The sequence below is a fragment of the Tinamus guttatus genome, unplaced genomic scaffold (assembly GCF_059628265.1).
Source record: "Tinamus guttatus ecotype Peru unplaced genomic scaffold, ASM5962826v1 Tinamus_guttatus_pri_ptg000794l, whole genome shotgun sequence".
In the NCBI taxonomy this organism is placed as follows: domain Eukaryota; kingdom Metazoa; phylum Chordata; class Aves; order Tinamiformes; family Tinamidae; genus Tinamus; species Tinamus guttatus.
Genome location: NW_028289328.1, coordinates 35,655 through 61,564, shown reverse-complemented (window position 1 = coordinate 61,564; position 25,910 = coordinate 35,655). Strand labels below are relative to the sequence as shown.

Genomic DNA, 25,910 nt, shown 5'->3' with positions numbered 1-25,910 from the left:
ATGCCTTTTACACAAACATTTCTAATCAAAAATATTTTAATAAAGGCATACCATTTCAACTGCCTGCTTTCTTACTGTCTTCTGCTATTGGAAAAGTTCAAATGTCCGGCCACAACCACAGTCATGACAACTGCCATGTAAGCCAGTGGACTTGTGTGAAGTTCTGAACAGGTGGTCAAACTCGTAGGAGAGAAGTCCCTTCCTTGTTTTGTTGGGATAAGAAGCTTCTTGTTTCTTTTTCCTGGTGGAAAAGCCTGATTTTTAAGCAGGAAGTTCATGGGGATCCATGGGTTGGGAGCTGGTGTGTACATCTGTCTGCACCATGTGAGCTCAGCATTTGTTGGCTTACAAGGTTCAGTTGTGTTTTATATCTCAAGCAGATATTGATGTAGGATTTTTGCATAGTTTGACAGCTCTGCTACACTTTTGACTGACTAGCTCTAGTGTAGTCGAAGTGAAAAATGAAAATTATTGTTACTAATGTGTTACATAAATAAGTGCTGAAGTGATCAGTGCTGTCTGAAGTTTGAAAACAAATGCTCTGCTCAGTATTGGTTAAGAAATTATTTGGATAGACTGATGTGGGCAGTTCTGACAAGAACTGAATATGCATGTAATTATTTCATCCCACTCACCAAAATATTTATCAATTTAGCAAAATATTTAGTAATATGGAGAATTATATGAAAATACAGTACTTAAAAATACACCTTTTAAAGTGTTTTCGTAGCATTGTCTGTTTTATCATCCAGCACAACAAATAAGATGTAAAAATATTGCTAATTTCTTAAGTATTCTTGCCCTACTGCAAAGATTACAATGCATCAGTTACAAAAATATTTTTGAATGTTGTAATTTGTTATTCTGTGGATGCTGTTCCTTTTCTTATGAAATTCAAAGGCCCTGTGTGACTTACAAACTCATATGATTATTTTTACAATGAATAATTTTGCATTTGAATTTTTTGTATTAAGGGAAGAATTCTCATCAGTTCTGTTTTGACAGTGATACATTTCTGTTGAGCAACCTGGTATTTTTAAATTACTTGTTCTTTTAAACTCTTCTTTTTTTCAAGAGAACAAAAGCATGTGAGAAGGCCATTACAATTGGGCAGACAGTCATCACGAAACACAGGAATACACGATATTACAGTTGCAGAGTCATAGGAATCACCTCGCAAGTTTTCTATGAAGTTATGTTTGATGATGGTTCTTTCAGTCGGGATACTTTTCCAGAAGACATTGTGGTAAGTACTTGCTCAGATATTTCTGTTATTTCTGTCTTTTGGAAAATTAAACAGATGAAACCTTTTGAAATATCTCTTTTGACCTTTAGAGGAGATAATGCCTTAATATGCAGTTCATGTTTGCTACTTTCACTGCTGAGAATGATTATTTTCTAATGGGCTTCCAAACCTTGGTTGTTCTAATTAGTCTCTGCCATTTGACCACATGAATCAAAACTAATCTTACAAAGTCGTTTAATTAAATAAGAAATATGTATTTAATAAAGGAGATGAGAGTGGGAATTCCATATATCCTTATCTGTCTCGTAGAGATAACTTGTAAAAATTCCTTGCTGAATTGAAAAATTCTGCTGCAATGGGAAGAATAGCTCTCAAGAATCTGTTCTAACAACTTGTTTACACCTTCTGATGTTTAGTTTGTAAGATTACGTTATTAATGATAAAAACCATCAGGGAAAAGAATGTGTAGTTTATTGCATTTCCAAAAAGCAATTGAGATTTTGATTTCCCTTAGCACTTGCATAAACTGCCATGTTTTCCAGGATTGTTGAGGAACACACTGTGTACTTACTTAGAGAGACGTGAGCAGAATTTGCAGACAGCTGGGAAAGATCCTGTTTCCTTCTGTGTTTGCAATGGTTAGACTGGATGTTAACCTTCATGGTGCTCCTCAGACACTGTTTAACACCTGTGTCACAACGCAACTCTCGTCCTTTCTTGCCTTCATGCTCCTGCGGTGGTGAGGCGTCTTGGTGCAGAACTGATCCTTTTGTTTTGGCTTTTCTCCTCCTCATAATCAGTTGCAGCCTCCAGGAGGTTAACACCATTTTGCAGAAGTGATGGTTGTTGCCGGAGGGCTTTTCCCTTTGCGCTGTGTCCGTGCTGGGTGTGGAGGGAGAGGGGAACGTTCGTGAGGGCTTTTGCCCAGCAGGTCAAGGGATGCAGCCCCAGCAGTGCCCAGTGTTCCTGCCCTGCAAATATCTTTGAGCTGTTCTGTTTTCTGCAGGCCTAGCATTTTTTTGGAAGAAGCATTAACCATCAGATAGCATCAGTGGAAGTGATACTGCTGTTCTTGGAAGCTTCTTTGTTACTGTGCCTTTTGAAAATACAATATTTGAAGGGCTGCATTTCAAATCAGAGCATGGGAATTTCGCTGTTTGCCTCCCGCTGGTGTTAACAGCAGACAGGCAGCAAATCCCTGTTCCATGCCTTTGAAAATTTATCCTTTAATTTGAAATGTTCTGAAAGGCTCCATTAATGATCAAAGGCATTTTGTTTTAGGATCATCAAGATATTAAGCAAATGTGGCTGTATTGTTATTAGAAACCGCTCTCCTGTGTATAGCCTGCATCAAGGTTCTGGTATGGCGGAGATGAGAAACTGCTTGCCACCCTAGTGGCATATTCTGATCTGGAGCTAAGAAGAAATGTAATCAGGCCTGGATATGCCTCAGTGCTTCTCAGATAGTGGATGAACAACATATAATTGTTTGATGGAAACACCAAACGAATTTCACATTCCTTAGAGAAATCTTGTTGTGTTTTCATTAGATAATATACCTGCAGCAGTTATTGCAAGTAAAAACAAACAAACAAACAAACAAACAGTTTTTTCTTCTGCCTGGACTAAAACTTGCTAATCCATGCAATGTGCGTATCAGGTGTTAGTGCCACTGGGAGGACTTACTCATCAAATCTGGTGTGAAAGCCGTGTTGCTGCCTATTGAAGAATTTATTTCTGTAATCTGTTTTCACTTTTCAACTAACTCACAAAGATAGCAGGAGCTCTCCGCTTTTCCAGTGTGCATTGAATCCTCTACAAAATTTCAGCTCATCTCACAATAGACTGGTATTTCAGTGTGCAGACACAGTGATTTATTTTAAAGGAGGAAAATAGGGAGCAGGGAAATTTTAGTCTCCTTCATGAAACTCTGTGTGGAGGTAAATATTCAATAACTACCAAAGCAGGGCATATACACTGTTCTCATATGTATTCTTCTTGATTTATGTTAGCATTTGCTAAATAGATTTGGCATTGCCAAATAGGTATAGCTATATTCTACTTTCTTATTTCGAGCTATTGTTTGGGTGCTGTATCTCATTTCTACCCTGTCAGAATTTACAAAAATCACTCTTAAACTGCAGTATTAAAGCCCGTTACTTAGTTTGGTGATGAACAAACTATTCAGCCTTTCAATAAGCATGAGAGGATACAAAAAAATGTACATGTGCAGATTTCCACTACAGAAAACAAACGGAAAACTCTGTATACAGCACAGAAAGAGGGCAGTGGTGAGGATAGCACATAAAATCCATCAGGAAATAGGGCAACAGCCCCAGCAGCTGGTCTAACCATAGAGGCACGCGAGCGAGGAGTGAGTGCATTTGCTGCGATCCGCAGTAAGTGCTACCAACAGCAGGTACGAGTGCCACTTGCCCCTTGCTGGAGGATTATCCGGTAATGCTCCAGAGCAGGTCACAAAATCCCTGTCTCAGCACCTGGAGGACCCCGTGGGCCAGGGATCAGATAACAGATGCTGCACCGGGCAGGATGCCCCCGCTGCAGCCCAGTTAGGGAGGGGTTCCCAAAGTTGCTTGTTTTTTGCTTGTTTTTATTTTTTTTTAAATATCTGACGGACATAGCTCTGCTAGAGCAGCTTGGCAGTTTACCTGGTGTGAATAGAGTGACCAAAATTATTTAGATAGGGGAGTTTCTATGTATATATCTTTCTGTATGTATTGTATCTGTCAAAATACCTTAACAACAAATATAGTTAAAAAAACAAACTAAAAGGAAGTAAAAAAAATTGTGGAGTTAAGCATAAGAGTAACTCTGCAAGAAGGTCTGGTTTTGGGAGGGCTCTGATCCTGATCTGTGAATCACAGAATCACAGAGTGACTGAGGTTGGAAAGGACTTCTAGAGATCATCTAGTCCAACCCCCTGCTCCAGCAGGGACACCCAGAGCACGTGGCACAGGGTGGCATCCAGGTGGGTTTGGAAGATCTCCAGAGAAGGAGACTCCACAGCCTCTCTGGGCAGCCTGTAATATGAGCTAACATGCCACAGCCCAAAGGGTAATGGACTTCACTAATTAATGTGGAATGGTATTCAGGTTATAAATTGTATAGCGTATAAAACGTGCTGTAAATGTCCCTTAGAAGTAAGGGCATCTTAAGAGATGTGGAAGTTAGGAGTGTTTGGACTTGCACTTGCACTTGGTAGCTGTTTTCAAAAATCCGATGTGTTTGCTTTTCAGAACTTTATTACTGAAATTTTCTGTGAGCCTGCTAATATCTAAAAAAAAAAAAAATCTTTGAAAGCATGTATGTAGCTCAGTTTGAAACAGAATTCAAACAAAAGCTGAGGCTGTCAAAAAGAGGAACAAAAATATTATTTTTGCATGTATCAATTCAGTCTGTTCAAGATACGCCAAATATATACATGAATATACATATTTTATATATATATATATTCGTCTGCTACCTTTTTTTGAAATGGAAGCTGCTTTGTCTGAACAAATCTAAGCATGAAGAAAACCCTCATCAAGACGTGGATTTTCTAAATGCCAGCAGTGATACCCAGAGCCCTTAACAAAATTATGCTGATATGAATGCAAATACCTTCTTTCCATAGTGGGCCCAAGAGAGCCTTCAGTATTAAAAGAATGGTGAAGATTAAGCTCTATCTTTCTGTGTCTATCAATACTTGAAATTCACCAGTGGCAATGAAGGGAGGAACGCGGCTATTTAGAACTTTGACAGCAAAAATACATCACTGAAATTATCAAGAAGGCTACAACTGCTTAAAGCATGCACCTAAATTTCACAAAGCCCCAAATTATTATCCTCTGCTTTCTTTGTAATAGAATGGAGCACATTTTAGTTACTAGCATTTGAACAAAAACCTGCCAGTATAATAGCAAGGCAATTTGAGAAGCTATTTAAAAAAGACTTTTCGCAGCTAGGGTCCTTCTTTGCAATCCTCTGCCTCTGTCTTTGCCCTCAAATGCTCACTTGACATCCCTAAAAAATTATGAAATGAAAGCTTCAACAACTGCTGACCTGCACTCTAATGTATACACACAGTGTGTGTCTAGGCTTGCCAATTATCCCATTTTTCTTGCTGATTCTTGGCTATTTGAGATGCTAAATGATCCTTCCTGGCCTCGATACCTGGCAGGTATTTGAAGTTGCATTGGCATTTATAATCTCAGTAGTTACTCAAGATGAGGTGAACTAATTGGGGCAAAGTATACGTATAGGGGTCAGGCTGGATTCAGATTGTCCCAAGGATATTATTCCTTTCTCTGTGTGATAGACTGTTGAGAGACAGAACAAATTTATCTCATCTGCCTTTGAGATAAAGCACCAATGGGATGAAGCCTGGCAGTCCTCCAGAAATTACTTCTTCCACAGCCTTAGAAAGGAAGGAGCATTATACAGTACAGCAGCGTGACTTGATGAAGGATACAGTAGTTTGGTAACAAAAAGTGACATAACATGGATGGAAGTTTTTGCAAGTGGAGGATGGTGTTCTGTGGGCTAAGGCAGCACCCTTGGGGTGATGTAGCTTCAAAAAAAGGTGCATTTTTATTGACAAGAAATTCTCTGTAATGACCTGAGTTCCTGATGACTCCACCGGCTTTCACTAGCAGAGAAAATAATGTCATTTCTAAAGTTGGTGGCAAGAGAGACCCTTAAAAGGGAATCCGTGTATTAAGTTTAGATGTAGAGACCCAGAGATCAAGGTGATACCTTGTGTGGACAGCTTAATCAGTATCTCAACTGCTATATGCCTGAATAGTACTGCTGCATATCCATTTTGCTCAAACATCTGTAAACACTGGGCTAGTGCTTAGGTCATTCCATGAGTGTCTAAGTGAGTATAAAACATACAGAGGGCTTGATTCTCATCATAATCTTCTCTTAAGAATACTGCATTCTGTGAAAATCTGCCCAAGAAAACAAATAATGTAACTCTTCTTTGTCCTCAAACCTGGTTGGCCAGCTAAAAGACTAAGATGATTCCAGATTTATTTTTCTTGCAGTTTCTTTTCTGCCTACCTTTCTCCCTTTACCTCTTCTGACAACTGTTTTCTGCTTGTCTACCTGTTCAAATCACAACCTGAAATAGCAGCGGTTAGCTACTTTCTTATACCCGTGAAAGATCCCTTAGACATCTGACAGTGAATAATAGCTTATTGTTCATTTTTATTGTACTAGTATGTAAATCTGTGGAGAACAGCTAAGCCAGTTAGAACAGCTGAAGTCACACTCCTTCGGGCAGTCTGTACCTGCCTTGGGTGCTCTGCAGTTTGACCATTACCAGTCATTTCTGAGACTGTAAAATAGGAAAATAAGTAATGCATAGCTGAAGGGAACTTAGAAGATAGGTTGGGGCTGGCATAAATGTAGTCATAAACTTGTGAGAACTACTTGCCTGATGCAGGAAAAAAAAAGAATTGCATAATAATAATAATATGTTTGGCAACCTTTTTATTATGTCTCAACAAAGACACATCTTCAGCATGAAGAATTCTTTTGCAGCATTTTAAAATTACCTGCTGATAATTGAATTTTCCATTCAGTAATTCTCATGACTGGAAATAGACCAAAGAATTCTGAAAAATTCTGGAAAGCAAGTTTGAGAACTGCCTGACATGTCTGTGAAGAGAAAACCTGGGTTTTTCTTTCTGTTGAACGGATTTGTAAGAATTGTGTAGTATTTTGCACACCTTTTTCTGTGAAATACTCCAAAAAGTACATGTTTGTAGTTGTGAATGCTGTGCTTTCCATGTAAAAATCATTGTTTATGGGCTCTGAATACTAGTGCTTGGGTTTGAAATTTTAGTCATACTAAGTTAAACTTCTTTAAAAACACAGTCTTAAGCACATGGAGGGTGGATACTCCTATCTTTTAACTCTTGAGGTTGCAAAAACCTCGGAAGGTGTAAGGATCTGATTCTAATCTGAAACTTGTTGTACAGCACAGTAACTGTAGTGATTCAACAGCCTTTCTTTCTGTTTACTCTAGGATGTAGAGGAGAATTAATTTTTCTCTCGGTTTTGGGTTTTCTTCTTAGTTTCCTGCTATACAAGACAGGCAGTTCAGTAGATAAGCATATAGCATATACACTAGGGCAAATTAAATCTTCAAATGTAAGTATTATCTTTACACAGTTTCCTGTGTATAATGTGCTTCCCACTTCATAGTGGAATGCTTTACAGGGCCTTATCAATAATGTTTTCCGATGAGCTGGAGGTAATACCCGCACCGCTCCGCCGCAGAAACAAAATGGGAGCTAATCCACTACTTAGCAGCTGCAGATAACATGGCTGCAGCGCAGCAGCAGCTGAGGGATAGAAATGGATTAAAACACTCCTTCCGCTTGCAAGGTGAGGGTACGTCCATGTCCCGAATCACCAAAAGCACAGTGAAAGTGTGGGATTTGGACATGAACTCTAGCGGTGAACTGAGAATGGCTGGAGCAAAGAAACAGCATCGTTTCTCTCTCACTTGTGTTTTTCTTGAGGAAATGAGAATTGTGAGAGGTTCAGGTATTTTGCTTTACCCCATTTACTGTGCATTTCAGAAGTAGATTATTTCCCGACTTGCCGTATGTTTTAAGCTGGGGTGGGGGGAGAAGAGGAAGAAAAGAGGAGCATTTTATGTGTATTAAATCCCGAGGCAGGGGCAACAGCAGAAGAAGGACGTGAACTGATCCTTGCGCTCCTTTCACTGCAGTAGATTTGCCTGGAACTTTAGACCTTTTTACCTGTTGGCAGGATACAAGGTGGGACTGTGTGGCTGCTACAGGTCTGCTGTAGGAAGTTGTACCTGGAAAGTGAAGGAAGGAGGCCTTGCACCTCAGTCAGGCACAGTGCACCCTGGTGCCTCTGCCAGCCCAACCTTCCCAACGCGGCTCACACCAAGTTTTATCCCCACGTAAGAGCCCCTTGTGCTAGTGAGAGCTTCGTGAGAGTCCTCCATGCTCCTCCTCATGCATGATGCCATCCTGGACTTCCTAAACCACATTCTCCATTTTGGGCTAGAACTGTGATCCTTTGGGCAATTCTGCATCTGGCATTAGGCTTGGACTTGTGTTATTTGTGTTTTGCTGAAAGATCCCTAGCAGTAGGAAGAGCAACTTTTTAAGTTAAACAGAAATTAAGAAAATTCTTGGACTGCATTCATGAATGCGTATTCTACTTGACTTTCCCTTGAGTGAAGGGAAAGTGAATATATGAAAGCATATATTCACTGTATAGGAGCAGATTCACTGCCATTTTAAGGACAAGCTTGAATTATTTTTATACTGTGCATTCTGTTTTCACTTGTGATCCAAGACTAAATTTGCTGAATTCCAGTCAGTATTCTGTTAATCTGGTGATTTCAGTGAATTTATACCAATTCAAAACCAGAATTGCACCACTGGGAATCAGGCCTGCTCTTTCAAATGCAAATGTGCTCTGTAAAAAGCTGTTCTTGTTTAGATAAAACTCCTAACTGTGGCACATTAGCTACCACTCTACTTTTCATTCAGAATGTCTTGGAACACATGAAACCTATTAAAAAAAAAGAAAAAACAATTTGCATAAGTACTGTGTACTATATGTTTCTCAAAGAAAAACACAGTTGAGTCTTCTGACATAGTTAGTAGCTTAGGGAGTTTCCTTACTTCGCCTCCATTTTAATGGTGTTGATAAATTTAGTCACCGTTTCCAGCTGCAGTACATTATTTGTCTGTATGATGGGGTTTTCTAAACCAGAGGTGTTACTGTAATCGTGTCGATCACGCTGTCTGTAAACCAGTCCCTCGTAAGCATGATTATGGAAGCTTAGTCACTAGCACCAAAGTCCAAAGTTAGTCCTAGGCGGGGTAATGTGAGCACAGGAGAGAGAGACTGACCTGGTGCCCAGGCACAATGGTCTTGCTGAGGCTTCAGCTCCACCATGGGCAAGTTCTGCCTCCTTCCTCCACGTGGGCACTAGGTGAGACACATCCCTACACTGCCTCATGGTAGGTGTCCTGAGTTCAATGCCTCATTTGAGGAGAATACTTCTAAATGGTGTCTGCAGTTGAACTGGAGTTGGTGAGGAGACTGCATCTGTGCTAAACCCAACCATCAGGCCGACCATTTTGATACAGATTATGGATCTAGGGACACTTCACTTGAAATCCTATCAGTGAAAATCAGATGCAGTTTTTACATCTCCTTTAATGCTGTCTTAAGTAGCTGTTTCCATAAAAGTTTCATGAATTCCATGATTAATTCCAGGATGTTATTTGCTTATTATTGAATTTGTGTTCCCAGAAGAAGAGGATAATGGTATTGGTTCATCAGTTTTGGAGACCACGTGTGCTTTTTTAAGTTATTTGTCGGGAAACTGTGGAATTTCTAATTATAAAAGTTCAGATGAGTCAATATGATGTCTCGCTCCACACAAATAGTGGTTAGATTGACTGATACTGAAGTCTGAGCCATTGTTATGGGTTTAAGCAAAGTGGCAGATGATGGAAAATGGGCAGTTTTTATGTCATAATTTCTTTTAAAACTATGTATAAATTACAAACAGACACATGATGAGCGGTAGTAAAAATAAAAAAGGAGATGATAGGCAGGATAGGAAGGCCAGGTTTATTGTAATTAAAAAAGTATGATTTAGCTCTAATTCATCTTCTTGGTATCTATTTCTCTTTGATCTTTAAAACCCCAGGGCTAGATTATCAGCTTTCAGTCTTCCGTGAAGAAGATTAAAATATTGTACCATAGCCCCTGAAAATCTGTAACACTGTGAGTCAGGGAGGGAACAGTATGTGCTGGGTCTGCCTCACATGGCATGTTAGGGGTCTGGTCGCTGCTTACCTCTGCGTTTTTGGTGTCCCTCCTTGCTGAGCTGCTGAAGACAAGCACAAGGGAATTCAAGAACCCTTGGATTTAAACAGCAGCAGTACAGCAACAGGGGGTTTTGCATGGTCTTCGTGCAAGACTGTGGTGTAATGCTCGGAAGATGTATTCCTAGAGGGTTTTAATATCTCATAATGGTTGACTTCAAATGTCTAAAATATAGGCAACTAAAATTTTCATTGCCAAATTATGTTAAAAGCATATTCTAGCTCACAAAGCTTGTTGAAAGAGCCAAACTTCGAGCAGTTGCTTTAGCCCTGTTTTGGTCACATCCTTTATATCATATTGAAAAGAGTTTGAATAAACAGTGCGCGATATTGTGCTTTGTTTTGCAAACAGAACCAAACCAACAAGTAAAACCTAGGAATGTTTAGGCGGTGGAAAGATTAGTTCTTAGTAAGCAATACTGAGAAAAATGCTGCAATTAGAAGATAGTCCAAACAAATAAAGGTCTTTTATTTAGAATATATTTTAAAACAAAGATCTGAAAAATAACTGGGATCAGCACTGTTGCTGTCAGTTACACAGATAAGCCATCCTCTTAGCTTTGCTGAAAGTAAAGTTACTGAGGTTACTCACGTGATAGAAGTTGGCAGGGTAGACCGCTTGCTGATGTAAATGGGTGCCATCTGATGATGTTTACTCCTTTGGTTAATGCTTGATGAAAGCTGTTTGCTTCATCTTGTGAGTTTGCGAATGATGTAGATGAATGTTTTCATATGGTGGACCTGGAAATGACTTAACAAGTTCCAGAAAGATGGAGTGGCACAGAACAGGAAGAGGCTACTGTGCATGTTAAAGGAGATGTCTTACAAAATATGCCAACTCACGAATAAACACCTCAGGTTCATGAAACAGTGCAGCCTCAAGGAGAAAATTCATCCCTCTTCAGATAGGCTAGTGGTAAAGAGGAGTAAACTTCAACAAACTGTTCACAGGCAATGTTCCCACTTTATTCTGTATACCGCAAATACAGGTACAGCTTTTTGTCGGTATCTTTTCATTTTTCCACCTTTATTTTTGTATTAACTGAAAACGAAATCTTGGTGTTCATTTAATAGCTCTACCTATCTGGACGTTTTAGGACTCTTCTCAGGGCAAACGCATGGCCAGGGATATTCATCAGCTGTGTAGGAGGGTCTTCAGATAGTAGCTTACCGCTTCAGATAGTGGCAAATCTTCTTATATAGTGGTTCATTCTCCTCCTCGCTGTTAAGCCCAGTGTAGAAGAACAGCTGTAAGAACGGGGGGTTAATAATCTTCTGCAAAAAATGTTCTGATCTGATCAAGAGGAAAATGATTTTCTCCCTGATACGAGAGCTTCCACACAATGCTCATGCCATAGTGTGAGTAGGAGGCAAAATACAGCTCTTAGGACCAGATGTATTAGTCTGCATCGTCCGCTGGGAGGATCGATTCTGGGTCCTTCATCATCACAGTGTATCTTCTTTTGAATCAGGATGGGATTACTTTTTATGCTATCATCAAAACAATTAACCAGAACCATGTGATTCAATGAATTTGCTCGATGACCTGATATTTGCATTATTTCATGTTGAATGGGACCATTTACTAGCAATGATTTTAAATATGTTCTTGCAGTTAGTTTTATCCAAAATGCCTTACAGGCTACACTTTCATCTTTCATCTTTCAGCAGCAGATTTCGCTGCTTCTTTTTAAATAAATTCTTGAACGATAATGAACAATGTTATTGTTACGATAAGTGTACACAATCTTGCATCTGCTGATTTACTCCCTCCTTCAACAATCATATTTCTCATTCGCCCGAGACAGTGAATGAGATTTGGAATGGTAATATTCCATTTAAGCCCCCAAAAGATCAAACTTTGAATTATAAATTGATTATTGAAAGCAAAAAATTGCAGAAAATAAAGGCTAATAAAATTTAATTCTGCTGCCGTGTTCAGTGGTCAGCATTTTGTCCATTCCCAGTATTCAGGGATTTTTTTTTCTTTTTGAGAGCTTCTTACTTTTCATACATTTAACTGAAAAAGAACTATTTGTTTTCAAGTGATATTAATTTCCTTACAACAGCCTTTTGATCTTTTTCATTTATTTGCTTCCCTTCCTCACTGATGGGGAAAAAACACTCTGAAAAAGAAAATGATTTTTTTTTCCCCACTTGGGCTATGTCAGTAATTTCTTTCCTGGTTTACCTCAGTACCTAGCTTACTGTCAAGACAAGAGCCTCTGTAAATTAACTTTGGCTGATATATGTAGTCACAGACCAAAGACAGTCCTTTCCTACCACAATCTTTGCATAAAACACTAAATTATTCTACTGCTGAAAATCAGGCAGTAGCCCTTCCTTCCCTTCTCTGTGTGATGAAGAGAGGGGTAGTGCAGTAATGACAGCTACTAGAAGGGGGTAGACTCACTGAGTAGATGATGAGGTTGAGAGGATACATTTTTGACAAGCAGGTCATAGTGTAGAACTGTCCATTTGCCAAAGGTCCGGAGGGGCCACAGGGGCCCTCGGGGGCATCTGATCCGCAAGAACACGTGTTTCTGTGAAAGTCCAGCTATTCATTACTTTTCTCAAGGTTTGGATCAAATTAATTTACAGAAACTAAGATGATTAAAATCAGTTTATAAGGCCTGCATTGACTAATCTGATATGGTAACAAGGTAATATTAAAAAGGATTATTACCTCTTTTTTGTCACTCCTGGCATGTTTTTGTTCTCAGTTTTTCTGTTCTTTGTCATAATGATTGGCAAGGTCAGTTTGAAGTGCCTGCTGAACTCAGAAATACATGAAAGCAGTAATATACTTTTTTCGGAAACTGCTCTGCATAAATACGAGACTTCAAAAATGGCAGTAGTGCTGCAGCAGCCTGAGGTAATACCATATACTAGTAGCCTCATCAGAAAGCCTAAGGCCATGAGTTTTTCTGCTCCTGACGGGGACTGCTGTTGCAACGGGTCTGAGGTTGGTGTGCTCTGCAGATGGGCTGCTTGGTGCAAAGGAGAGGGATGTGAGGCAGTGAGCATGAAATGTGCTGCTCCTATACACGCAGCAAGCTCCTGCAATTGCCCTCCGTTTTGTTCCTGCAAGTAACGTGCTTCTTAAGGGTGCTTTCTAAAATACGCACCCATGCCTGCAAACCAGTGTGCTTTCCCACAGTATCTCCTAGCCCCTGGCCTACATTTGAAAGCTAACGGTAAGTATCTTTGCCTTTTCCTTCCCTCACAGGCTTCAAATGCACAGAAACAACCCAATACTGTGTCAAACCTATTGCTTATGCTTACATGTGGATGGAAACTGTTTGAAGCTGAAGCTAAACACTGATGAATTACTGAGAGTATAATCCAATTTTATGTATTTTCCTTACATAGTCAAAAAGACAGCTTGTTTCTCTGCCAGCATCCAAGTTAATACACAGGAAAAAACTGCCTGATATCTTCTTAAAAAAGAAAAAAAAAGTGCCTTGCCATAAACACTTAGTCTCCATGTTCCTCCATCAACTGAGGAAAGCATTCATTGCCATTGTCACCATTTGTAGTTTAATCAGTCATGACTATGTTTCAGGCAGTAAAGTTAGCAAAAATGCACTGCTGTTAACAAAATATAAATTACTTAAATATGTAGTAGAAAGAGTGTTACAAATATGCAATTGCACTTTAGCGATCTTCATTTTCAAAGTGTGATAGAAATGAATTTGGGGAAATGCAGCACAGCTGCTGATAGCTGCCTAATTTAGGCATTTGTTGTCCTACCAGTGCAACATCAAGCTGTTAAGGGAGGGTTTCTATGGTCACTATCTTCCTTTTTATAAAGGCTAGCAGGATGCTAGTCTATTCGCAAAACTATAAAACTTGAAACACCCATAGTAATAACTCTTATCCAATTATCCAGCTGAAATAAAGGAGTTTGCTGCTGTTAGTTTCCCGATGAAGTATCTCACTCACTGACTTACTACCTGTTGTTGTCTGTAAATAGAGCAGAGATTGCCTAAAACTGGGTCCACCAGCCGAGGGAGAGGTTGTCCAGGTGAAGTGGCCTGATGGAAAGCTGTACGGTGCAAAGTACCTGGGAACCAACATAGCTCACATGTACCAGGTGGGTGTCTGTGTTTACTACCGAGTGCCTCTTTCCCAGATGTCTTTATCGTGGGTTTCCTGTCCTGCTGCAGTGCTGGAGTGATGAGCCACAGCTTGAGAGCTGCAGAAGGCAGGCGGGTGGATGCTGTTGTAACTGATAAATACTGATGTGCCCACACCAACAGCTGTCTGAAACATTAATAAGCATGGGACGCTCTTTGGGATTTGTGGTTTCATTTGTTCTTATGAAAGGAAGAAAATGGCTTGTTTAGTAAGAGCTTAGCATTAGTCAATAGTCCTCATTTTACAAGGTGGAACAGGTGGTACATAAAGGTGGCAAGATGACATTTGTTATTTTCGCTAGGTTATTTACTTTTATTTAATGCCAGGTAATTATTTAATTACATGAATGTAATTAGTGACATGTGACTATTCAGCCCTGGGCATTTCATAAAAAGGATAGGATGAAAGACAGTGAAAAGAAGAGTGCAAATAACCCCATTTTTATTCATCTGATGGCACTTCCATATTAATTAACACAAAATCTAAGGCATGCTTTACCCTTAGCAAACGAACTAGGGAACAGAGCACCGTCAGCAAGGGCAAAAAGCTGATTTTTGATTTCAGAGACATAATCGTTGTTTTTTATATGCTTGCCTTTGAGAAAAATCAGTCAGCAGCTTTGAGCACCCGACTGAATGGTTGAAACTGCAATAAAACAATCACAGTAATAATAGCACTTCGGAAAGAACAAGAGCCTAGGTACATTTCATTCATATATATATATAATCATTTTCACTTATGTAACTCTTTTCATCTGAGGGCCTCACATTACTCTAGAAAAATGGCAAATTTACTGTTGTATCTGTAGATAAATTAAGGCACAGAGAGGCTAAATGACTTGCTGCGGTGACCTTCTCACTTTGCCAATGACTTGCAATCGAACTCGAGTCCTTAAGTGCCTGATCTCTTGAGCTAGTCTCTAAATCTTACCTCTTCCCTTATGTTTAATGGCTGTATTATGTCGTGAAGGTGAAAAGTTCTTTATAAAATATAAAGATGGTTGTTCTATAGTTATGTTAATCTCCAAAGCATTTAATCTTTTAAACATTTTGTCTTCCGAGGAATAAGGTAGATTAGATGAATGTTGTTGTTATCTCTCATATGGGAAAAAACCAGTGTAGCAAAATGGAACTTCTTAGTCTTATTTTTGACCTCTAACACAGTGTAAGGAAATCGGATTAATTTAAGGAAAATGGATTAGCATAAGGAGATTCAGAAAGGTTCCGAGTTCCTCAGCATAACAATGATGGGAGCCTCGAGTAAGCTGCCTTGTAGCAACCCCTGCCCTAGGGGAAATGCAGTTATTAGAGGGAGTCCAGATGGCACTGGAACAAGTATTTCAATCTTCAGGACAGGGTAGGAAGCTACTGTAACACCACATTTGTGACCTGCTTGCAGAGAACATGATGGCAGCTCTACATGCAGGAACCAACACAGTGATCCAGCATTCCTGTTATCTAGCTGGAGGTCTGCGAAACTGTTTTGCCTCACAATTCCAAAGCGGAATTTATACATGCTAAGTGTAGCATGTGTTTGCCTTAAGATGAATTGTTAGGATCTGGCATCTTTCTTCTGTGTTGTGATCATTTTTAGTGACATGGTGATTTTCAGAATCATGGACTTGATTGTTTTCAAAGTGCTTCAGAATTCTAGGAGATGACTGAATCATTCATTCACCCTATTAATTGCTTTCTAGCAATTTCAGCTGAGCCTTTAGTTTATAATGTCCTGAGATGAAAAGATCTCGTGGAGATAACATGCTGCAGAAACTACAGTACAATAACAAAAGTGAAAAAAAACCACTAGATAAAATTACTGTTTTGAGCATAATATCTGTAGTCTGTATTAAATTGGAGCTATTAGAGATGGTGGGTTAACATTTTGCATGAATCATGATACTGCTGAAAGTCTGGAAATTTCATGTTTGCCTCTAACAGTACTGCAAATTTATTTCCAGTGTGGCATTCTAAAATATAGCTTAAGGAACTCCATTTACTCTTCATTGTAAATGTTCAATATATCTCACATGCCAGATTCTCTGATTTGAAGCAGTTGCCTCTTGCTGCAGTATGAGTGAAACCAAAAAGATTGCCCGTTCAGGAAGTGATTTTCTGATCTCATGGAGTCATCAGAGATTATTTCCTGCCAACTTCTTCTGGCAGGGATGCAAAAAATATATTGCCAAATGTTTTATGTAGCAAGGAACACGAGTAACATAAGGGGCATCCTATGCCCTGGTGAAAAATAGCTGCATTGTTGTCATTTGCTTAAGCAAGTTTAAGCTGAAGTGACTTTCAAGTTCTGTAACATCGTACTGACAGACTAGGTCTGTGGGTTTAGGGCCCATTGGGGAGCAGAGAGGAGCAAAGATTCCTTTGCACTTCTGTGCTGGGTGGATTTTGAATGCATTCCAGATTTGTGCTTCTTTGTTAAATTGCTGTTAAAAATCCTGCTTTGAAATACGTTAATAGCTTATAGATGTCTACCCTGACTGTTGGTAATGGATATGCCATTTTTTTTTTCAGCTGTTCACGATTAATCCAAGATTATTCAGTATATTTAAAAGTAGTAGCTTAAAACTTCATGGCAAGGTTTTACTTTGAACCTGCAAAACTCAGTGAATTTACGAGTTCAAATACATGATTTTTCATGTTTGTCTATGATAATACTTTTGAGAAGTTAATGTTTATTCTTATCCTTCCAGTCTAAGTCTGTTGTCATTCAAGTGGTCTCATTAAAGATGCCTATGGATGGGACTTTTTTTAACTTTTTGCTAAACTCTTTTTTTTTAAACTACAGTTTCGGTAGGAACTGAAACTACAGTCATGGATAATAGATGAAATTCACTATTGTTAGATGAAGTATTAAAAAAAGTCAGCAGCTACTGAAAAGGTATAAATGCTTCAAAGCTTCAGCATTTTAACATTCCCCACACCTAGTTACATTTCCTTTTTCATTTTCTGCTAACGGGGTTCATGTTGGATTAAATCTAAACCTAAGCATGATAAAGCTTTTCATCTTCTGAACAGAGCATTTTAAAGAAATTCCATCAGATTCAATGAAATTCTGTTAACTGGTATTTCCTTAGTTGTCACTCATACTTTCTTTCTTTTGACATGGTCTTCCTCAACCTTGAAGCATAGGATGTTAAAATTATTTTTTTATTTGTTAGAAATAAGTGAAAAAAGGGAAATTAAAAAAGACATGAAACTATTTAATAGCTATTTTAATGTGCCACTCCTACAAAATAGTGTTGTCTGCTATTACTGTTTGGATTCTTTAATCTAATAAACTTTCAATATGTTGAATGTTACTGTTGATCATGAAGTATTTTTGCTCTTTAGACTGAGTAGTGGTTATACTGGGTTGTAATTTATCAGAAATTACTTTTTTTCTCTTTTATCCTAACTGTACCTTTCTAAAACAGATAACAAAATATTTGCATATAAATCTTCAGTATTTGCACGTTTGTGTTTGTTCAGAGATATTCTCAGAAACTTCCTGTATTTTTAAGTTCCCCTTTTTTTCAATTAGGTTGAGTTTGAAGATGGTTCGCAAATAGCAATGAAGAGAGAAGAGATCTACACGCTAGATGAAGAGCTGCCTAAGAGAGTAAAAGCACGTTTTGTGAGTATTTGCAGATGATGCCTTGTTGGTATTTATGTATTTAAAGTGGCAGTAAGGCTGGCCACCCTTCTGCATCCTCCCTTTAAAACAGACAAAGATCCATATTATTTTAGTGATCCTCATGATAATTATTTTAAAGTAATATGGCTTGCTAAATTAGCACAACAATTAACACATATATATACAGGTGATAGTACAAACAGTTGTTCTTCCAGTACAAATAACTGCTATTATCAGATAAAATAATGATATAGCAATATCATTATTATATGCTAGATATATGCTCCCTTGTTTCGTGAAGGGAGCATCTTGGTAGAACATCTGTCATATCATGAAGGATCAAGTTAGGAAACTGTTTTGAATTGACAGACGTACCATTTTTTTAATGTATGCTTATGAAATATGCATAATGCTGTTTTAAACTTCCCGTGTGCTCAGAACTTGGTGATTTTGGAAGCACTGAATTTAATAAAAATGCAATTAACTTGTCCTAGGAAGGTAAGTACCTGATCAGAACTCATCAAATCAATGTCTGGACTCACCATCCTTTCAGTAGTGTTTGGCTTAAAGCCAACTCTTCCCTATGTTTTCTCGGTTTCCTGCAGTTTCAAACAACACATGCAAGATAGCTGTTCAAATATATGACATTTGGAAAAGAAGTGAGATTCACAGGGCCAAATTCTGATATTCTGCTGGCAGAAGAGACAGGAATTTGCTGCTACCTGTCCTTGTGATTGATGTTGTACATCTAATCCACTACAGTATGTCCTGGGGCATGCCTGCTTGGATGAATGCCATGGACTAAACACGGCATTGCACGGAGGGGCAGAGGTGGCTGAAGCAGATTTCAGGCTGACCTTCACTTTCGGTGCCTCTTGCCCCTTCTCTTGCCGTCATCAGCAATGTGTCCCTGCAGTCAGGTCCCACCAGGTATCCCTGGGTGGACATGGGGTATGTCAGAAGCTCGTGGGTCAGGGGAAGGGGCAGCAAGGACAGCAGGGCACCAGAGATGAAGACACATGAGGCTGTCAGCTCGCTGCGGTGATGTTCACCCAGGAGGATGCTCTGTTCTCTCAATTTGAGCAAAATTATGAGTGCTCTTTCTAAGCAGAGGTGCCAGATCAAATATTATTGAGTAAGATGCTCTGTCAATTTCTTTGGGATAAGTGCACTCATCTTACAGTGTCCTAACCATCTAGGGTTGAGATAGATGGTTTTAAAAATATTAAATGAGCCACCTGGCTCTTTCATTATGGGATTTTTCATTATGTTCAGAAAAGGTTCCATTACCATTTATTGTTTTTACAGACTATTTGTAGAAGGCATTTATAATTAACTAGATGTTCTGTAAATCTATTTTACTGTTGCATTTCACTAAGAATAACAATACAGATATAGCTAGGTTTATGCTATTCTTTTTAAAATGGCATTTTTATAGATCGATATTTTATTTTTGTGTGCGACACCATTAACTTTTTATGCGAGTTAAGTGTAGTTTAAAAACATTAAATTTAGTCAACTAAATAAAACAAACCCCAGCCTGTGCTCAGACCTCTGCATGATTTCCTAGGATTCCTTCGGATTTTTTAAATTCTCTGCTTAGCCTTCACCTCTGTGCTGAAGATGGTGAAGTTTAAAGGTATTTTATAATATTCCTTTCCTTTCTTGAAATATGTGACACTTTTTAAATCACGCGTTTTCTAAATCTGGGAGTTTTACTATTGATTCCAATATCGGGAACTCCTCCCAAAATTTCTGCTTTCTCTTTTTTTTTTTAAATTTCCCTAAATTGGCTTGCAGTTTGCCGTTACTGTTTTGTTTCCATTGATGCCCAGGTGCTCTACCCTGAGCCTGTAACTCCTATTTGCAGATTAGGCAATGGGCAGAGCCCTTTTCACGGTGCCCTACGCCTACAACTTCCTGAGGAAAACGGAGCTGGTGCAGTTGGGAATGGGCCGGGTGAGCAATGGCACCACCTCCGGGTAGCTCTTCTTAACCCTCGGTGGGAGCGATCCCTCGTCTCTGGAGGGAATGGAAGATTCCTGGCATTAGTCACCTGGTTCTAAGGAAAAGGGTATATCTAGAGAATTAAATAACGTACATGTAAAAGCTAAACAGTAAAGAAAATTCACTGAAGAGTGTATTTAACATGGACGCATTTTGCTGAAAATGCTAGTATGGCTTTATAAGCAAAATTACAGCTAACTTGATAGCAATGTAATGAAATATAGATGTATTTCCATGTAACTTTCCTAGAATACATCAGAGTGCGATGACCTGTATGAAACTGAATGTGTAATTAATGTCCCATTTTAGTCTACAGCCTCTAACATGAGATTTGAAGATACGTTTTATGGAGCGGATATAATTCAGGGAGAAAAGAAGAGGCAGAGAGTATTGAGTTCCCGTTTTAAGAATGAATATGTGGATGACCCGGGATACCGCATGTTCCTGAAAAGCTCGTTCCAGAAAAAATGCCAAAAAGGGCTATAGAGGATGCTGTGAAGTCGCACACAGACACATACGAGCACATGCACAGACAGATGTGATGCAAAGACCCCAACAGGTTACAGCTGGTTAAAGAGCATTCAGCATGATGCACCATTTGAAGATCGCATCTCTTCAAGCCTATTAAACTGGTTTTCATTTTTTTGGACACTTGATTTTACAGCAGATTAGCCCATACATCAACCTACTAAGTTCAAGTGCTCTATTTATGGTTTCGTCAGTTAATGTATTACAAGTTTTGTGTCAGTTCTACAATGTGAAACAGGGAGATCAAGTGAGGTTAAGAGGAGTTGCACAGTTAAATGCTGAAGATAACTTTCAGTCCTGCTTCCACTGAAGTCAGTGGTAAAATTCCCAATGGTATAGGAGAAGATTCAAGTTCTAGGAAATCCAGTAGCAAATGTAAAATCCACTGTATTATTTTTTCCCAAAGAAAAGGAGAAGCTTTAGTAGCCGGGGATAATTTTAGTGGCTACTTTTTTTTTTCTGCAGATAGGAAAGGATGTTAAGTTTAATAAAAGCAGTTTTTATAAAACATTTTTAAAACAAATACAAGTATGTGAATTATTAAGACCTACAAAAGCTGTACTTATTTACTTTGTACAGTGCTTTTACATTTTTATATCACTACTGCTTTCAGTGGGGATCGATGTGGAATCAGCTGTTGAATTAAATATTTTTTTGGCTTTTGAGAAAGAAATCTTCAGCACAGCAAGGGGATTTTGTATATTTAGAGATGGATATTTTGGCAGTTATTTTTAAACGTTTTTCATAAAGCCTATTAAAATAGCTGTTTGTAAAATAAAGTTTTCTTTCATTATGTGTATGTAAAACTAGAGTTTAAATATATATGCTTAACAGGATAGTTTTGAATTAATATAAAATGGTCTTCCTTTTAAAATTGGAATCTGTCAATGTAATAATGCTTAATAAATAATGTTCTTTTGCTTCCTATATTGTGTCTGTTGATGTAATTATCAGTCAAGAACCAACTCCAGTGTATGTTATACCAATGTGCACAACACAGAATACACACAATGGTTAGTGTTAAACCAGTAACTTAATAGTTACTGTAGTTCGATTTCTTTTCTGTTTCCTTTCTGTCTTTTTGATCTTGACCTTTCTAAATGCTTCACAGAAAGCAGAAATTCTGAATGTATTTCCAGCCTATTTGTCTGAAACACTTGGGTATATGAAGCTAAATAGAGCTTTATCAAAATGACATCATCTGTTTTTTGTAAATCGGCCCATCAGCAGGATTTCTGACTGTCTGCTGCAAGGAAAAAAAAGCCCTCTCAAAATCCAATTTATATTTGAACACTGCTGTTTCACAAAAAAAAAAAAAAAAGGATATATAGATCTAAAGATTTTTTTGTATGATAAACTTAGTCCTTTATATGTTGAGGCATACATATTTTGTTTCTGTGTAGCCCTTGCATGACTATTCCTGTTTTTTTTTAGAGTAGAAATGAAATCTTTTCATTTACTATGAGACATATCAATTGACAATTTAATTTTTCTGTGTTAGGTTTTCTGTGATACTGTCTTTTTTGTTCCATGAAATCACACAGAATCCATCCCTTTATTCTCAAAGAAATTGCTTAGCTGTGACAATTGTAATGCATTTCTAATTGAGAACACTTTATCAAGGTAGCAGGGTGTAGTGAGGGCTATCTGACATATTTCAGTGTATCAGAGCTCTTTCTGCCATTTGTAAAGGAAAAATAAAAACCAATGTTACAGAGGGCTCAATCCTGCAAAATGCAGGATTCTTCCCGTCTTTTTCAGAGTTATACCTAGCCAATAATCTGTTTGTTATATGACACTGTTGTTGAATAGGAATGGTTTTATTATCCCTCATGAATATTCATGAATATAGTGCTATACATCAGTAAAATACGTATACGAACGCTAGTAGTTAAAAACATGAGCCCATAGGATACTACAGAGGTGAGGAGCCAAATGTGTGTTCTTCGCCTGCATCTGATGTGACCTGTTACAACCAAGTGAATAAATTACCCACTCTCCATAAAATGGAGTCCACATGTTTTTCTTCAAGTTCTTTGCTAATTAGCGTGATGGGAGGGAAAAAGACTTTTAAAGTACTGATTTAAAGAAATCACTTGGCTCATTCCAGAAATCATCTCTCTGTCTCTGTTAGCAAAAAAAGTCTTTTGAAGTTCTGTAAACTTCATTTTTTTTAAGTTTTTCACATTCCTATTTACTATTTGCCTGATCCTTTTCCCATCCTGTAAAAATAATTGTCTTGATTTCTAATAAATAGCTTCAGAATTTGAATAGGAAGTAATGCTGTGGTTCTTTATGAAGCACTGAACTGTTTAGTAGTGGAAAGTGAGAATTTGTCTTAGAAACCCAAAACAGCAGTGTTTAGGACATTGGGGTGGAAAGTGGCTGTGTCAAGTATCTTCTGTTGGAAAGAACGATTTTTCATGATACTTTTCAAATAATAATACTACTGTTTTGAGTAGGGAGAGATGTTAGACTTAATATAGTGGGACTTTTATTACTTAAGCCGTTGAGTTTTGCACCTTGAAGACCTCTGTAAAACTGGATCTCCTGTTTCAGGACCTTGTGGCGCTTGCAGCCTGTATCAGCCTTAACCTGGTCTACAAGGGTATTTCCTACAGCTTTAATGTGTTCTTGCAGTTCTGTGGACTTTCCGGCTCCACACCAGGGAGCAGCTGAGGACCCCGAAGGGCTGAGCACCCCAGGGACCAGGAGGCCTCAGAACGGGGCCCCGACGAAGTCCCTTGGCCCTTTGGCCAGTTTGGAATAGGCAAGAAAACCCTGAATCTCTCTCCTGTGTCCCACTTTTAGAAGCAGAATAAAATACAACCAACAGAATGTCTTCCATCTGGCAAGTAGGAGCTTTCCTCTTACCCCTTGTCAAGCCCCCTGGTGAGGGGAAGTTCCTTTTGTCAGAATTAGAGTGAAGTTGCCCACACAAGCACCAAATACGTGCAAATGTCCGTATCAAATGTCTTTTTCCAAGGATAAAAGAAAAAAGTCATAGTTCCTATAGCAGAGGGAGCTGTATACATCAGGCGCACGAGGAACCAGGCTCTTTCTATACTCTTATTATGTGAGGTGCAGAGTAGTTGTTTCACACATTCAGAAATCCTGCAAGTATGTGCATGTATATTAGTGTGGAAACATACAAAGTTGTGTTTTGGTAGGCTACGGTACTTGAAAGCATTTTTGTTTCTCACTGTATTCACATTTATGTCAAAAGTAACAAAGAGTGTGAAGCAGTTGATTTTATGGCGATTTGCAAAGCAAAACGTTTCAGCACTATGACTACGATTTCCACAGCTATAGCTAAGGTTTGATAAAATCAAATTACTAGAATTAGATAAAAATTAGATTACTTTTCTTGAAGCCTATTTACTGTTGTATAGCAAAGCAATTTTGTTGCTGCTTAATAGGAATGGTACAATATATTGTGTTGTGCTATGGTGCTTAAAAATTTTTCAATTAAAAGAAGAAATAGATAAATTCCTACAATTTTTTTTTGTGCTTTGAAGCTTGTTTATACTTTCCAGCTGTGATCTAAGCAAACAGCAAATTTTATGTAACAGAAAAATCAATGATACCTTGATACTTATAAACAAAATATAGCAGCACGAAAGCTGCCCCTATTTGTACAGATATTCCCTTTTGGATAACACCCTTTCGGTACTGGGCTGTTCTCCAGAGTAGAAAGCATAAATGAAAAGAAAGTTAATTGATAAGCCAAATCTTGCTTGGATGATCATTGGGATAAATAATGAATAAATGCATTTGCTACCTGCTCTGCTTGAGTTAGTCACCCCTATTTAGTGGCACTGTCACAACTGTTAACTTTGATAAGAGATGAAGGCAAAATGAGAAGTTCGGTAGGAGTCATGGAATCTTTTGTTTTTTTTTTTCTTTTTCCCAGTCCCTACATTTTGTAATGGTGTATTTCTGTTGTATTAAAACCTAAGGCATTTCATGATATTATCCAATAACATACTAGTATGAAGGAACCTTTAGTATGGTGTACAAGAAGGATCTTTCCTACACACACTCACAAAGATGGTTTCTTCTTAAAACAATCAGAAACTACCTGCTACACTTTATCACACACCTTCGAACTTCAGCATCATCACTGAGATAGTCTTGAGTTCCAAATCCCTCAGAAAGGAGTTTTCTCTGGCATATGTAGCAAAAATAAAACGCGTGCTGATACGGCAGGGCATGGAGGTTTTATTGGAGTTCATCTGAGCTCCTGCATATACTGTCTCCTTGGTTGTGGCTGTGCTGTGACCGTGTTAGCAGCAGGCAGAGCTCTCCTGGAGCCAGGCTGCCGAAATGCTGTTCTCAACACTTTCCTGTTGAACATAACATTTTTGCTGTGTCCAGAACTGTGGGCAGAGCTGGGAGTCACCAACGTGCTCTCCGCAAGAAGCCTGTTTTCAGTCACTAGTAACTTTCACAATTTAGATCTCTTACAGCTGCTCCTTCCTTCCTTCCTTCCTTCTTTCCTTCCTTCCTTCCTTCCGTCCTTCCGTCCTTCCGTCCTTCCTTCCGTCCTCTTTTTTTTGTGTGTGTGTCAGCTATGTGCTGGGATAAAGTGAGGGAATTCTGCTTTAAGCAGTTTGGTCTTTTGAAAGAGGAGGATTAGGGGGAGACAAATCTTAATTTTACCTGTCTTTAAGGGATTTCCCCTTCCCATTTGTCCGAGAGCCTCTGTGTTTCCTGTATTCCATGGACTGAGGTCCTGCTGGGGCGCAGGGCGCCTGTTGGGCATCAGGCGCAGGTTTGGGAGCGTTTCTGTAGCGGTGCAGCCGCTCCGCACCGCCGTGAACGCGCGGGTTCATGGAAGGGCTCTCGTCCTTGGACTCGTGCTTTCCATGTCCGATCCCTGAGCCAGCACCATTGGCATTCCCGGCTTGCAACGCGGGGTGCCTTTACTGGGCACCTCTGATCCTCCCGTTGCAGGAGGCACAAGGAGACCGTGTCTCCACATTCCCGGTGCCCTGCTCGCCTCCTCGCTGGCGTTGTGCAGGGACAAGGAGCCTGGCACGGAGGACAGAGAGCAGCTGTGAAGTGGGCAGGGAGGATCCGTGGAGCTGGATGGGGAAGCAACGGAGGCACCAGAGTCTGAGTAAGATATGTGGTCTGCAGAACCCGGGATGCCAACGGCTCAAATTCCCTCTGGGATAAGCAAATAGCTGTGAAATGTACCAGCAAATTACAGGCTGGTTCCCCTTAAGGACAGCTATTCCCTATACCAATTACTACATGAACCTGGGGAGCAGTCACTCTCCTGTGTTCTACCAAGGATCTGGTCCTGCTGTACGGCCCTAAAGGCAGCGAGATGTGATCAGCTCTTAGATGCACTCTTTTTTTTTTTTTTCTTTTTCCCTCTCTCTACACTAGCCTTTAGGAAGACCAGTTTCTGTGCATCTAAATTTCTGTGTTGTTAGGTTAGAGTTTGGATTGCAAAA

At 39.1% G+C, this 25,910-nt stretch overlaps 1 protein-coding gene across 1 annotated transcript in view; it reads left to right on the top strand.

The window, feature by feature from the left end:
- KDM4C (lysine demethylase 4C) overlaps nucleotides 1-21,145 on the top strand; it is a 236,854-nt gene extending 215,709 nt beyond the window's left edge. The window contains exons 19-22 of the mRNA XM_088537506.1: nucleotides 1,076-1,246; nucleotides 14,120-14,239; nucleotides 17,818-17,910; nucleotides 20,227-21,145. Coding sequence (XP_088393632.1) covers nucleotides 1,076-1,246; nucleotides 14,120-14,239; nucleotides 17,818-17,910; nucleotides 20,227-20,403 — 561 coding nt within the window. The 3' untranslated portion in view covers nucleotides 20,404-21,145. The remainder of the gene's footprint in view (nucleotides 1-1,075; nucleotides 1,247-14,119; nucleotides 14,240-17,817; nucleotides 17,911-20,226) is intronic.
- Nucleotides 21,146-25,910: the final 4,765 nt, after the last annotated feature.